General features: G+C 39.4%; 2 protein-coding genes across 10 annotated transcripts in view; both read right to left on the bottom strand.

The window, feature by feature from the left end:
• PITPNM2 (phosphatidylinositol transfer protein membrane associated 2) overlaps nt 1–16,389 on the bottom strand; it is a 203,874-nt gene that overhangs the window by 62,711 nt on the left and 124,774 nt on the right. For all 9 annotated transcript variants that reach the window (XM_075177567.1, XM_075177582.1, XM_075177575.1 and 6 more), the window contains exon 6: nt 11,194–11,427. In XM_075177567.1, coding sequence (XP_075033668.1) covers nt 11,194–11,427 — 234 coding nt within the window. The remainder of the gene's footprint in view (nt 1–11,193; nt 11,428–16,389) is intronic.
• Nucleotides 6,660–8,182, bottom strand: LOC142110151 (uncharacterized). The gene is made up of 2 exons (XM_075193752.1): nt 7,597–8,182; nt 6,660–7,126 (listed from the first exon to the last, which is right to left on the bottom strand). Exons 1-2 carry the CDS (start codon nt 8,180–8,182, stop codon nt 6,660–6,662), a joined length of 1,053 nt encoding a protein of 350 aa, XP_075049853.1.

Here is a 16,389-nt window from a genome sequence, read left to right as displayed (position 1 = left end):
ATCTTCATACAGTTATGTTATAACAGGTAAATACTTTATCCAAATTACATTTTACAATTCTAATATATTCTTATCTAACTAATATACCCAATCCCCGTCCTTTTTCTTAATCATCTTGCTATTAGTCAATTTTACCATAACTTATAAATAATAAAAAGATATTCATCTAACTATTAATTTAAGTTATACATAGGTGAAGATTGAAAGGCTGATTTAAGTGCATCTCGTATATGTGGAGACAAATGTATGAATACAGGGTATACACAACTCAAAAAAAAAAATCTTTCAATTCTTCTCTTTTAGAAATAGTTTCCATCCAATCCATATGAAAAAGATTAAAAAAACCTTATTAGTCATCAAAGGTATAATAGGGGTTTCTATAGCAGTTCAGGAGAGGGGAGCTAGTGCACTACATGTCCTTCTCCATTAAACCCCTGAATCATTATTAAGAATACAGCTTAAAAGTATATGTGGCTGCAATGAGGCCTGGTAATACTGGTCCATCAGCTATGGCAGCTAGGGATGCCCAGGCTCTGCTCTTGTGAGCATGTCCGTGTGTCTGCAGATGCGCAGTGAAGCCCCATTAGGGCTTTCAGTTCCAAACAGGGCTTCAATGCGACACTGTTCACATGCTTGCTCAGAAGAGCAGAGTGAGCTCCCTGGATTTGGTTGCGGATCCCCCCACCCACCCACTCCCCAAAAAATTGCTATGTGGCCACTGCATCAGAGCTATAAAAATATAAAATTAAATGAAACTTTGGACCAAATCACTATTAAATAATAAAATAGTGCACAAACATGCTGTGAACCAGATGTGTTCTACTACAAATGAATTTCTAACAATTTCTTCTACAATATGTGTGACAGGATGTACCACCTATGCCACCCTGTCTGTTGTTGCTGGGAACCGGCTGGGCTTACATTGCCACCGTTCCCTTTCGTTATCCAAAAAGCACCCTCTTGCCATGGTAGGAGGGGCTTACACGAGCTGCCACCACTGGACTCCTTACCGGCATCCAGTACCGGGTTTCTTCTGCATAACTGATGTTGCTAGCATGTCTCGTTGCTGGTGTACCTGGGCTGGTAACTCCGGACCTCTTACTATGGATCCGGATTGCTGTGAATGGATCCCCCCCTGGCCTATCACATTGACCAGGGCTGCTGGGTAGCAGGCAGAGCGGTGGTACTGGAAACGCTTGGGTCCAAACCTCAGAGACAGCCAGAGAACGGATTAGATTTAGGGTCTTATCTGTAGATCACAGGAATACAGCAATATTGAAGATGTTTCCAAGCAGGTCTTTGAAGCAAGCTGTTTATTTGCTCTCACACACTGGTGGAAGATACCAGTGTGATCAGGTCAGATGAAAAGTCAGAAGAACACTTTTCACATACAAGCTAGTGCCTTTTATACATTTCAGACACAGCTATTTTTAGCATCAGGATATACTCTATTTACACAAACATGGATTTACAAGCATTGCAAAGCCACTAATATTTATACTTCGCTATGAAATTCTTAAAAACCTTGCTGTGATTTCCTGGATCTTATTTCAGAGGCAGGAGACTCACTAGCAAGTCAAAAGGTCTGACTGGCATGAATACTTCAGACAGTCGCCAAATACACATTTCCACAGAACAACAAAAGAACACAAAACAAACTACTTCCCCACATCACAATACACCAAAGGCTTGGTAAACAAAGGCTCATTGTATCAGATATATACATCAGAAATACACATATCATATAGTAAGGTTAAACAAGAGACAAATCTCTTCCCCTGGTCTCAGAAATAACGATTTCCTATCTCACAATATACACTATATCAAAAATAATTGCACGTGCAATTACATAAATAAGTGCCCTGCGCTATTTGCTTTAAATAAATTTTTACCAAACGTTATTTAATAGTGATCCAGTCACAATATGTAAATCTAGTTTTTAAATATTTATTTACAAATGTGATAAGCAGCCCCTTTGTAAGAGAATAGAAAAATAACACAATGTGCACTGCATCAAGAAACATACCACCTAGCTACATGAAAAATAGTTTTGATCAAAGAGGTAACTATAACTAACCATTTTAAATCCCATGGAAAATATGTAGTAAAAAATATGGTGCTGTCAATTCCAAGGTTTGTCACCTCCTGCTGCTCCATATGGTCCTCTACATGCGGAACTCGAGACCCCAGGGCTGAGATATCTCTGGATAAAGTCTGAGCTGATTCAGAAAGTTCTGATTGCAAGAGCTGCTCTAAATCTCTAAATTAGTTATTAAGTCTCTGGGGTCTTGTTTATTAGTTAGCTCTTACAGCTAATCTGTCACACTCCACCTCAGAGCGTCATCATGGGAGTCAGCTGCCTCCTGTAGACATCTGCCAGCTGGCGGCCTGATCTGGACTTTTCCAGGAGAGAGACATAGCTGTGAGAAGATGTCCAAGTCTAAAGCAGGTAAATAGTGTTTTTCAGGGAGTTTGTTTGGTTGAAGTAATTTCAGGTAAAACTTGAGCTGGGTGGGATCTCACATTTTAAGCAGTCTGTGCCATTAGCCACAAAGCTACATCACCCCAACTATGTGACCATTGTAAGTTTTAAAGCCTATTTATATGTTGTTACAATGGTGGATGTATTGTTGTTAACAATATATGACATAGTTCAGGTTAGTTTAATTACTCAGTAAATATTAAGATTCAGCGATAGTTAAGAAATGCCCCTTAATAATTTCTTTCATCTGGTTATGTGGAAAAATATTTTTATTTTTTGTATCCTTATATCAAAATTCTAGTCCTTCATTCTTTTGAGAAAGCATGGACGCTATGGCGTTTGCTTTGCATTACTTAGGGTGTTGCCTAATGCAGCTTCCTGAATTATATGAAGCACTATAAGCAGTGCTTTCTCCTGAACAAAACTAAAGCCAGGGGTATATGAAACAGGAATAATATTTACCCACAGGCTACCAAGTATTCTTCTATGCTGATGCGGTGTGTTAATCTGAAAGTCACCTGCTGGTAAAATGCTAGTGATGACATTGGTGACTCTATCGCTGATCTATCTGATCATTAACACCTGGAACTACGATCGACAGTAGAGTATACCCAGATTCTTCATTCAGAGCTCTAGATTTCCAGAATTGCTTTATTAACCATAAGGCTAAAGTCATTTTGCAAACTGTAATATGTTAGGTCCTTGGATCTGTAAAACTAAATTTACTGAACCAATTTTGATACCTAAAGAATGCAGTTTCTGCTATTCTAAGGGCAAGAGCAATTATAGGCTTCATAAGGTTGATGGATCAGTGGAGAAAATTGTGGAAGTGAAAAAAACAACCAAACCATAATTAAAAGCCAAGAAAGGTTTACAAAACCTGCAGGCGTGTAGGACTGTTGCTGCCTCCTGTACTAGCGTTCCAAGAGCCCCATTCTGCAGGAAGTACATGATCATTGAGCAAGGACAACTCAATGATGGTAAATCTCCAATGTAAAAGTGTCAACCATACTCCAATATATACAGCTAATGTGAATGAGTAACATTTTTAAACAATGCCTTAGAGAAGCCTCTTAAGTTGGGAAGCTCTTTTCAGATTCCAAGCTTTTAAGAGTTCATCTTTTAAAATATAGATGGCATAAATCTTCAATCATGTCAGACCTATGGTACAGAAATATTGCCATACCATCTGGGCCAGAGTGGTGCAATATTGATCATAGATTCTTTGTATCTGGACTTGTATGTTAAAATAAGAAAGTCCATGGTAGTGTCATTGCCATAAGGGTTGGGTCTCTTCATAATAATCATCATTTATATAGCGGCACTAATCCCTGCCCCATTGGATCTTACAGTCTAAATTCCCTAATATAGACACACACTCACACAGACAGACAAGACTGGGAGACAGACAGACAAGCAGAGACTAGGGTCAATTTTTGATAGCAGCCAATTAACCTACCAGTATGTTTTTGGAGTGTGGGAGGAAACCGGAGCACCTGGAGGAAACCCACGCAAACACAGGGAGAACATACAAACTCCACACAGATAAGGCCATGGACGGGAATTGAACTCATGACCCCAGCGCTGTGAGGCAGAAGTGCTAACCACTAGGTCACTGTGCTGCTCTTGAAAAAATTCTTCCTTTAACAATGACCTGTCCTGAAGTATGTCCTACTCATACAATCCACCAGCCGGTTTTGTACTCCACTTATATAAAAGGCAGATAAGCCTAGAAGATGACAAAATGAAACTATTTAGCGTCAGATGACAGCACAGAACCATTTGGTTGTGATGAGCGTTATCAAGTTTCTTATCAGGGTACGTGTCTTGAAGCTCTGTTCCCACAACAGAGGATATTGCTTTAAAGAGGTAACATTTGGGACTTCACCAAAAGTACCATCATTATAGATTATATTATCTGGCCTAGACGTATGACTTACCTTACAGAAACGGCTAATGATACTCCAATAATACCGCTTTCATACTGCCGCCCCGGCAATATCCCGGGTTTTTCAAGCCGGGTTTTTGCCGGGGATCGGAGCGTCCCAGCTCAGAAACACCATTCATACTGCACCTCGGACCCGGGAATTTTCCGGGTTGACCCCATTCATACTGCACAAATCTGTGCCCTGGCAATTTGTGGGAGTCATCACGAGAGCAGTTTTCATTGGCTGAAAAATGGTGATGTCATTGAAAGGTGACTGGTTTTTTGACGCATAAAGATGATGCAAAAGTGGGTGGTGATTGTTTACCACATTACTTTTCATCATGGCCGACGACTCACTTTTGTGTAGCCCAGAGTTCATGTTTACTAGTGTGTTTTTGCTGTTTTATGCAGCAAATGAGCGTTTGCTGCAGCTGCTGACACTGTGCACTCTTGCACAGTCCCAGTTCAGGAGGAGGAAGGCGAAGTTTATGGCACAACAGAAGAAAACTCGGTGTCTGTATATGCGCAGGAGGAGAGTTTTTCTCAGGGCCAGCATTGCCTCAATTTTGAGATTCAGTGCTGCCAGTAACCGAACCATGCGTGCCAGAGAGCATAGCCACGGAGAAGCTTTCTGGTCTACTGTGGAAGCGTTTGAGGAACAGCAGTGGATGCAACACGTGGGACATTTAACTATGTGCTGGACCTTATTACCCCAACACTTTCCAGGAAGGCCACTAACTTTGGGAAACCTATTGCACCATGTAGGCGCCTTTCTATTGTGTTGTGGTGGTATGCTACCCCTGGAGAATACCGGACAATCTCCTGCTTGTTTGGAGTGGGGATATCCACGGTGTGCACTCTAGTGCATGAAGTCACCACGGCATTGCTGGAAGCCCTGTATCATCGCTTCATCTCCTTACCGCAAGGTCAGCGCCTGGATGATACAATTGCAGGATTCTTGAAGCGTGGGTTTCCACAGTGTGCTGGAGCCATAGACGGGACACACATCCCCATCATTGCCCCCACAGACAACCATGCGGATTACTACAACCGCAAAGGCTGGCATTCCATCATTCTGCAGGCTGTGGTTGACCACAACTATTGGTAAGCATTTTTTATGGGTTTTTTTATGTGACTGTGCCATGTGTAATGCGTATTGTAAAATATTGCTATATGTATTTTTCACAGATGTTTTCATCGGCTGGCCTGGACGTTCCCATGACGCCAGAGTTCTAGCAAATTCAGACCTTTACCTCTCTAGGGAACAGCCAGCCATTTGTCTTTCCTCAGCAATTTGGTAAATATAGGTGTAATGTTGTATGATGTTTTTGTAATTGAAGCTTATATACTATTGTTTGCTATCAATATTGTATGTATTTACTGCCCCTTTTTATATATAGATGTACCACTTGTAAAATGCATTTTCACCATATAGTACCAAGTGTACTGCGTTATGTGACCAATATTTTTAACATGGTGACGTGAAACTGCATGTTTTTATTTACAGAAATCTACGTTTGTTGATGGTGTGGAGATACCGGTACACATCATTGGGGATGCTGCGTACCCTTTGAGGTGCTGGCTGATGAAGGGGTTCACTCAGCAACATCACCTCTCTCAGGAACAGATCCGGTTTACACATACCCTCAGCTCGGCTCGGATGGTGGTGGAAAATGCTTTTGGGCGCTTGAAAGGACGTTGGCGCTGTCTATTGAAGCGCAATGACATTGACACCAAGCTTGTGCCCCACGTGGTTGCTGCTTGCTGTATTTTACATAACATTAGCAAAATACAAAAAGAGCAATTTCTACCTGAGTGGAATGTGCAGGAATCTGAAATGCCAGTGCTGTCAGTGGACTCCAGTACTTTTGAAGGAGAGCGCACCAATACCTCTGCTGAACTTATTAGGACCACCCTCACTGCCAATTTGACCTCACTTGTTTGAATGTACCACACAAATGTAAAAGTAAAAAAAAAATGTTTATTTCACATATTGTATTTTGTTTTGTACATATTTCCTCATATGTCTCTTCACAAAAATATAAAATGACAATACAAAAGTGCTTACTTGCATGTAGAAAAAAATAATAATATATACACAAGTAGTAAACAGAAGACACAAATGTGCCCAAACAGTAAGTGCAAATTTGCTTTTCACGTAATATGGGAAGCTAACGGCATGTTTCCAGATCACACGTAACATACATGATAACAATTAACTGTTAAACACTTGTCCATAAAACATGATTATTACAATTGCCGATATTGTGACATTTCTGGTTGTGGAGTGGTTTGGTTACCAGGTGGGTATTCTATGTTGGGGTTACCCATAGGTTGAGCATGTTGTGTATTCTGTACCGGGTTTGGAGGGTTATTGTTGCCTAACATGGGTTGCCCCCGCTGGTACATAGGATAATGTCTGTCATAATAGTAAGGACTTGGAGGAGGTGCCTGCACCCGTGAGAGGAGTCTGTCCATGAATCCCATCATACAGTCAGGATTTTCGCGTAACACGCGTTCCTGCATGTTCATGATTTGCATGAGGAAAGAGTCCTGGAGATCCCGCTCATTGTCCATGAAACGCTGCAGTTGTGTATTCTTGTGTTCCCTCATGGTGCTGTCCATCTCCCGCAGTTGATCCATCATGACAGTTGTCATTGTTTTAGTTGCTTGCTCCATTTTGTTGGGCCTTTTGCGTTTTTTAGGAACGTTGTAAACTGTACGTAGAAAAAAAACACAGTAAAACATACATTAGAATATATAATGTGGCAGAACAAAAAATCAGTGTTGTAAGCTGATATGTGCTTGAGGTCTCCTCCCTCTTGCCCAGTAGTTTTGCACTGCAACATATGCGTGTTAATGTTTTAATACTTTGGAGTGTATTATATTTGTCTTTTGGGCTTTTTGTTGATATAGTTCCCTTTTTTAAGTTATGTAGATATATTGGTATTTGGTTTGCATTTATGTTGATATACTTCTCTTTTTTTGCCAGTTATGTTCAAACATTTTTTTTTTTTTTTAAAGTTATGTAGATATATTTATTGGTATTTGGCTTGCATTTCTGTTGATATAGTTCTCTGTTTTTGGCAGTTATGTTTATACAGTTAATTTTTTTTTTGACAATTATGTAGATATATTGGTATGTATATATAGTTGGTTATTATGTGAGATTATTAAAGATACTTACTGTTGGAGCGTAAACTGGGACCTGGCGTAGACTTTGACACCGGCACTGGTTCTGGCTGCGTTTCTTGCGAAGTATCTGTAACGACTTGCGCAGCAGGGAATGGCTGTGAATCGTTCAGTTCGTCCCAAGACATGTTGGTGTCATCTGTTGTGGCAGAGCACTCCAGTTCTGGGGTGTCTTCTATAGAATCTTCTATTATTACCGTTGCGGCCTCGCTTGTCTGTGTGCTCTCTGGTGGTGTTGGTATAGCCGCATCCACATTGCTAGAAGATGACAGTGCAATTGGATTTGTCAGAGGAGAATGTCCAAAGACCATATTGCACTGGTCATAAAAGGGCCAGTCCATTCTTGCAGCGCCACTTTTGCGCCTGTTGTGGTCATGGACTTTAGTATACTGCTTCTTCAGGGACTTCAATTTGTTCAGGACTTGTTGCTGTGTCCTCTTTATGCCACGTTGTGTGAGTATTTTGGTGATGTTGTAGTACACTGTGGCATCCTTCACAGTCCCAGTCACTTGCCTTCGAATTTCTTCCTCCCCTCTGACATTCAGCAGCTCACACACCTCTTCCTCCATCCAGTGTGTCATAATTGCTGTTAATACACACTTTTTCAGTGAAATAAAAGCAATTTTCTCCAACAAACTCAGATTCTGCTTCAGCTTGATCTGCACTCCACCATCCACCATTTCTCCTAAACTCCTTCTCGAATCTTCCACGGGCTCCCACCGATGACATCATCCTCCAGAGACAGGCAGACAGCCAATCAGCTTGTTTTCTGTGCAACCCGGGTTGAAAAACCCGGGTTCATTCATAGTGCAGGCAACCCGGGTCCGACCCGGGTATTACCCCTCGATAGATCCTGGGTTGTATTTATTGTGGTGTAGAACACTTTGCACACTGTGGCATTAAAGACTAACCATAAGGTCACAACAGTAAATTTTGAGTGTTGATAAGACAACTTTGGATGTCCAGTTAAACTATGAAAAGAAATGTCCACATAAAGTAAAACTCTTTTATGTAAAGGAGCAGATCAGCTTCTTTTTTTTTTTTTTTGCTAATGCATTCAACCTAGATAAACAATTTAAAAGAATTAATATGAACCCATGATTCTAAAACTTTTCCCAACAAAGGAAAACAAAAATCTCTTAATCTTCACCCCATCCAAGCCTTGCTTGAGTTCTATGGATGTCAGGAGTTTAAGAACATCAGTGCATTTGATTGAAATAAATGTATTATAATATATAGGTTTCCCTTCTTCTCTGTGTTGCAACCAGAACTGTTAAGCCATCAATAAGCACAGCAATCAAACGCACTGACAATGCAGAGAGAGACAACACACGGGTACGGTGTCACTGGGATCCTGAAAATCAACCATAGTGACAATGCAGAGAGAGACAACACACGGGTACCGTTTCACTGGGATCCTGAAAATAAACTACAGTGACAATGCAGGGGAGACCAGACAAGAATCAAAACAAGTTGGGGAGACTGCTATCTGATATGCAACATTACATTCCACATCATCATGGTCAACAAAAAAGGAAAGTCCTCCTTGATTGCGCATTCATACAAAACATGATAACATTCGTCCTCAGAGCCCACATCCTAAGAAAATGTACTAAAAGCCTATCTACTTTCCCACTAACTAGTGCATCCTAAACTATGACTCATTCACAAGTCTCCTCCCTTATTAATGTCTCATATCAGGAGGTCTTCTTTGCTGATTACAAGGCAGAAAGAAAAACACAGTCTAGTTTGAGTAAGGAACCTTGAGTTTTATTTTCCCGACATGTTTTTTCTGCTTAACGCGGCCATGCTATTGGTAAGAAACCATGATGTTACATTTCAGTCTGGAAAAATAAATATGCCGTCTCCATGGTTCAAAGTATTACACATTTTGGCTTGCTATACAAAACAGCCTCGCTTGCACCATGTTCAACCACAAAAACCCTTACTCGAGGAACATTTGAAGGCATTTGTCAATAATTGCATGTTCTTTCTGTATGTTCAAGATGCTTGCTAAGTATGCATTACCTATGTAAAGTAGTAGTGCAGATGGTATTCCAGCCCAAATGTTCATGGCTTATTAAATCATTTTGTTTAAATCACATCAAAACCTTCCAGTCAATGACTCAAGCAGATCTGATGCCTATGTGCATGCATAATATATACTTAAATTAGGTCCCTATATATATGTGCAACCATAGTCTAATAATAGTTCCATATATACTTGAAAAAAACTTGTCTAGAAGATACAGGTATACTTTAAGAATCAATGCTTAGTGCAGAGGTTTGCAAGTTGAACAATAGTAGATATGAGTGGAGAACAGTCCTGTATACGCAAATAGTAATCCAAATTAAGAACAGCTCTTTAAGTGCATTCTAATATATTTTAGCATAGTTTTACGTTGAAACCCTGTAGTTGAGTATTGGATTTCAGGCTGCTTATGCTGAAGTTTGTCTCAAGTACATGTTACCAATACAGTTCAAACTTTCATTGCTCTCCGTCTTAAGGCCACAGAGAACCATATTATATGATAAATTCATTAATGTAAGGGGCTGTGTGGAGAAGGGATGGGGAGGAGAATTAGAGAAGAATTCTGGCTTCAATAACTTTTGAATTTATTAGCAGGAAAATGTTTAAGGAAACTATACTGACTGCAAGGATGGTCTCCAAATTAATATCAAACACAAAAAGTATTAATAATTAAACTGTACAAAACTTTTTCTTTTCACCTCCTCACCTAAGTTCAACTTTTTGTCTATATGTCAAAATTCAGATTTTGTATAAATATTACCACCTATTGTATGTATTAATACATATATCCATAATTATTAAAATAAAAGTTACAAATACACAAATAAATAAACTATACATGTACAGCGGGTGAAATAAGAATTGAACATATCAACATATTTCTTAGTAAATATATATTTAATGTGGCTAGTGTAGTGAAATGTACACCAAATGTCAGAAACAACCCTTGCAATCCACACATGCAAAGAAATCAAACATAGATGTCCATAAATTAAGTTTTGTATAATAATGTGAAATGACACAGGGAAAAAGTATTTAACACATGAAGAAAGGGAGGTGCAAAAAGGCATTGAAAGCCAAGACACCAGCTGAAATCTATCAGTAATTAGAAAGCAATCCTACCAGCTGGTTCAACCACAACTGATGGCCTATAAAAAGGTGTCATTAGGAAGGTGTCACACAAGAAACATCTCATGATGGATACAGGAAAGAGCTCTCTCAAGACCACATTATTACACAAAACTTAATATATGGACATCTATGGTTTGATTTCTTTGCAGATGTGGATTGCAATGGTTGTTGCTGACATTTGGTGTAAATTGTATTACAATAGCCACATTAAATATATATTTACTGAGATAAATGTTGACGTGTTCAATACTTATTTCACCTGCTGTATGTTGGAGATACTCTCCATACAAAGTATACGGGACATATGACATAAAATAAAGCAGTAGAATGACATAATTCAGACCATTTATACTACCCTTGGCACCAGACTCTATATCAAAGTTGCCGAGAAGTAAACAATTAAAATTTGAAACTTCACTCATTACTCACCAACATCGTGTATGAACCGCTCAATTTTAGACTGCATGCCCCAGTAACGGAACTCTACTTTGCACAGCTTGTAGGCGCACATGATAGGGCATCTCCCAAGGTTGTTCCTTTGCTCCTCTATCCAGTCATCAGACAGGGGTCCTCTCTTGGTCTTCACAGACTTGTACATTTTGGGGTCCTCTTCTGGTTTATACTCATGTGGGGGTATAGGATCTTTCACAATGTCAATTGGATCTGTACAGTAGAGAGGACAATAAGGGAGAAAAATATACATTTAAAAAAGTATTTAACTAAAAGTTTTCTAAAAAATACGGAATAAGTGTTCTTTTTCAGATGTGAAGCACAGATATCTGTAGAATATATGTGTACTAGAAAATGTATCAGACATGAACAAAAATATGCAATGTGAATTTCAACTTAAATGTGAATTGGAAACAGCTTTGTGAATAATCCCAGATAAAACAGACACATTTATGAGTGAGTGTGAAAAAGAGCAATCCATTTAACACTCCCCCACACACACATCAAATAAGTGTAACCATGTGTGCATGGACCTGCAAACCTACAGAGATCTATGTGTGCGCTGCTTACTTGGATTAACAAGAATCGGTGGTGACTCCTGTTTTGACACAAACCAACCAATTACTGCCACAAAATAAGTTTTATATCATGTATGCAGAAGAATCATTCACTATTCAAAAAAAAAAAAAAAGTGGTCTGAAATGATTTTAACCCTGCCTACTGTATGTGTGTGTATAAAATAATCCAAAACCTGATCAATGGTAAAGTACAGTACATACTGTCTGAAAGCAATTTGCAGTCACATCTAAGGCATTCAAAAAGAGTAACAAAAAAAACATGAACAATTAAAAAGGAAATGTATTTAAATGATATCACAGCACAGAATTTGTAGCAGATCTTCTGAAGCCTGACTAACTATCCATAGATTAACCCATGGCACTCAATGCGGCTGCTCTAAACTCATCATGTGATCTGATTCTTCTCTAGAAAAGGTATTATGTGGCCGTGGGAAAGAGACATTTGTGAGGCCCATGGAAAATATCATGTTGCCCACGGGTGGTCTACAGCATGGCATTCTGGCATCAAAACAGAGGTCATACATTCTAGATCACCAAATGTATCCAGTCCCTCTAAAAGTATATAATACATACTATAGGTTTAAAAGCAGTATACTTGCTTCATGAACAGGTAACTAAACAAAACCATTACTCAACTAGATGATAAACAGATATTTAATCAAAATGTCATAATTACTTTGTTCCTCCATCAACCACTGATGCGAATATCTCCAGTGATATTGACAAACAAAAATAATATGGTGCTGGAATGGTTTATGGGAGCTATATCCAGGAACGGGGTAGGAAAAAACCCAAAAGATTTTGAAAAATGCTTTTATGATACAGTAGGGGAAAAAAAAAATTGTGTTTTCTGTCCTTTTATTTAACCTGTCTGCATTTTTTAAGAGCAAGTCATCTTTATAACCTTTTGACTACATATATGTTAAATAATTTAAATTGTTTTGTCCTTAAAGTTTTAAAAACAGGTGACGTTTAGCTACGTTAACCAACCAATTTATGGATACTATATTAACACTTTTTCTGCTGAGCGTTTCTGCAGCATGGGTCAAAGGTGGGTGCCCGACTGAGTGGTGAGAATGAATAACCTCTCCATACACCAGTAACATGCACAAAGAGCCTGATATAGCCTATAAACCAGGACTGCTAACATTTTACACCAAACACCTGACTTTTGTAAGGACTTTTAAAGAAGTAACCGGTTTCTAATAAAATCAATAGAGGCATGCTTACATCTGTCTGCTTTCTAAAACCTTCCCCTTTGCTGTACATAACTGATGATGAGCAGTGCAGCAATTCACCAAGTCATAAGAAACAAAGCACAGAGGCGGCACCCTCAAACTTAAAATCAACCATCCTGTATTCCCCAAAAAGCAGACTTAAGCTATTATTGCAAAATCAGGTCACAAATCTCAAAAGTGATGACGATAATAAATAACCAGTTTGTAATAATATGATTTTCTGCAGGGCATGCCCCCTATCAGCCCATGTGTGCCATCATTAACAGGCCCCCATGTGGTTCAACAATTATACTGCCACTTAGCATGAGTGCCAAACTATTGGCCCTTGTCAAATGTGGCCACCTATTTATCAGTCTGTGTGTGCATGTCTGGCATATCCTGTATGTAACCAGTTTAATAAATTATTAAAACAGTATACGAAAAAAAAGGAATTTGTGCAGTAGTTTTAATATTCCTTTAAATGTATGGTCTCTGAACTACTGATATTTTAATTTACTTTTATTTATTTTGTTATAGCAACTGATGTAAATATTACTTGAGGTTCATGGTGTTTTATTTAGTTTGAGCAACTGATATTTAAACTGTTTATAACATAATGACATTTACTATGGAAGAGGAATCTGCATGAAACCTTTAAGAATACAGAGCAGTCCTAGTGCTCTTAACTCGTCTCCTCACACTGCCCACTTCAAAAGGATGCAGGCGGTTATATTTATAACATGCTATGGAAATCATTCAGGTTTCTTTTTCCTAAGGATCATTTTCCTTCTTTTATCTTTTGCCTGTACTTTACCTGCCCACCCACTACAACTGCAATGTAGGCTAAAATTAGCAAGCTGAAGTACAGCTTTTCTTTTCTACTGTCACCTAGAAAGAGAATAATTCAGAATGCTCCTATCAAACTGTGCTACTGGGTTCAGCCGACTGCGTCACATTCCTTTTTTATGTCAGCGTGCATCTATCTCCTGCCATGGCAACCAGCTTTAGGGAAGGGGAATGATGTTTTTCTTAGGACTGCATGCCTGGCTGCTAATCAGTGTGTATCTGAATGGCATTTCCAGGGATGTAGACATCTAGCCAATAAAAATGGTCCATAACCAGAGGTCACTAAATGGTCATTAGTTGGTTCTCTGGGGTCTGGTGCAGCTGTGAATGGCACTGTGTAGTATGACGTTGGGGCCAAGCAGTAATCCATAACAGTCAATACTTTAATTACGCACATACAGAATAGCATAATAATGATGCATGCATCACTTCAAGCTCATTGTGTGACCATTCTTACCTATTGCATTATGGTAATAAAGTGTTGTCTTTGGATGTGCATGATAAATTACTTTGCACAGACTGATAAATATGTAAATGATAAAGTACTATAGAGTCACCGACTGTACAAAGGATGTCTGGTGTAGTAGCCCAGGGGCCAAAGTACACCGATTTCTCAGTGGAGTCAGTAAGTACTTCAGGAAGATTGTACTGGCATATGACAACTGCTGATGTCCCTATGTCATCTGAAGCCATCTGACCAAGTTATCCGTGTAACTGGCTTTGCCAGAGCTCTGTGGTTCACATACGTTTGGCCATTGGGTAATTGCTGTATGTACGCTAAGGTAAAGCTCAGTGTGGTGCGTGACCAGATAGTCTTAATCTGCCACTACAATTCTAGAATAACAGTTGACTCTCTGTTCCACTCAAAGGACAGAGCCTGTGATAATTCCTCAGCCATGTATAAACATATATAAGAGGGCCTTGTTTATGCTTGGTACATTTTGCAAAGGAGCTCGAGTGCTGTTATGTAAACTGGTGAAAGAGTAGAGGGATAACTGAACTCCAAAATAGGTATGTGTGAATATTTATATGTAGCAAGCACAACCGCATAACAAAAGCTATGTACACCAAAATAAAGGACTGTAACAAATTACTGAAAAAAATGTGTAGTTATATCCTATACATATGTTTTGCTGTAACTAGCACAAAATGTTTTTTTTGGGGTGAATCCATAAATTGTCAGATTATAAAGAAAAATGCAATGAAAACACTTAGTCATAACGAAACATTGTGTCTAGTTAGAGCACTTTATTTTTGTCTGCTTTGTTTTATACCTCTATCCTTCAATTTTAAGGATAAACTTGACTTAAATATGTGTACTGTGCCAGATGAAAAACGGCGCATTGAAAGACTGGACACTTATTCTGGGTTCATTTTTGGCGACTTCAAAAAGGCAGCAGTAAAATTAAATATTTATTTAAAAAAAGTGAGTAATGCAGTGTAATGTACACTATCTGGTATAATATACATCTTTTTAGGTGCGCTACTTTCCATGGTTCCTTAACTACTTCCTGATAGCCAAATACCTAAAAATGGTAGTTCAGACTTCAATGAAGTATTAGGTGCCTTTTCAAGCATTCCATAAAAATGCCAACAGGGCAACCAGCACAGTGTCTAGGAATAATTTGCTTTAATTCCCAGGCAGGGTATTATTGTTATACAATATTCAATATGAAAGCTATGTATCCAAATGCAAAAGCGGGATTTCCACAGAGACCTGACATCACTGGGACCTTCTTCAGGCTGTGACTGCATATTGGACCTGGGGATAGCGGACTCTGCTCTCACTTGTAGCTCTGCAAAGGTCACTGATAACAGTCACCTATTACCTGCTGGCACATCTACAGCCCTGGGAGCCAGTGGCGGATCCAGGGGGGGAACGATTGCCCCCCCTAGCAGGGGCTTGCTGCCGGAGGCTGCACAATATGTGCAGGTCCGCTCGGCAGTGACAGCGTGCTGCCCGGCTGCTCTGATTGTGTTTAAAACACAATCAGAGCAGCCGGGCAGCACATTGTCACTGCCGAGCGGACCTGCACATATTGTGCAGCCGCCGGCAGCCTTGAAGTCAAAAAGGGGGCAGGGCCTAAATCCCCCCTTCCCCCCTAAATCGCCCCGGGTAGGATACTTTTCCAGATCCGCCCCTGCTGGGAGCATACCCTAAAAAGCAGATTCTAAAGTTATTTCAAATAACGTATAAAAGGCTCTCTCTTGGATACCTTTTACTTTGTAAAATTTTTCACTGGAGTCTATGAATGTCATTTTACGGACACTGAGAAAGCAATGTGGCAGTTCTTATTTCTGTAGATAAATTCAGAGAAATCAAGAAAGACTACCTGCAAAACTGTGTGCAACTTAAATTTATAAACAGCATCGAAGCGGTCAGAGTTGTTATCTGCTTAGTCTGGATACAATTTCCACAAATGTTCTATGTTTTATTGCACTCTTCGGCCTAGGTAGAAATATTGCTTAGTTAATACCCTCAGGCAGTATAGTGGGCAGAGCAGGGCCCAGAAGCCATGCAGAATAGACTCCTG

Source organism: Mixophyes fleayi, chromosome 1 (assembly GCF_038048845.1).
Source record: "Mixophyes fleayi isolate aMixFle1 chromosome 1, aMixFle1.hap1, whole genome shotgun sequence".
In the NCBI taxonomy this organism is placed as follows: Eukaryota; Metazoa; Chordata; class Amphibia; order Anura; family Limnodynastidae; genus Mixophyes; species Mixophyes fleayi.
This window is presented reverse-complemented; position numbering and strand designations above follow the sequence as displayed.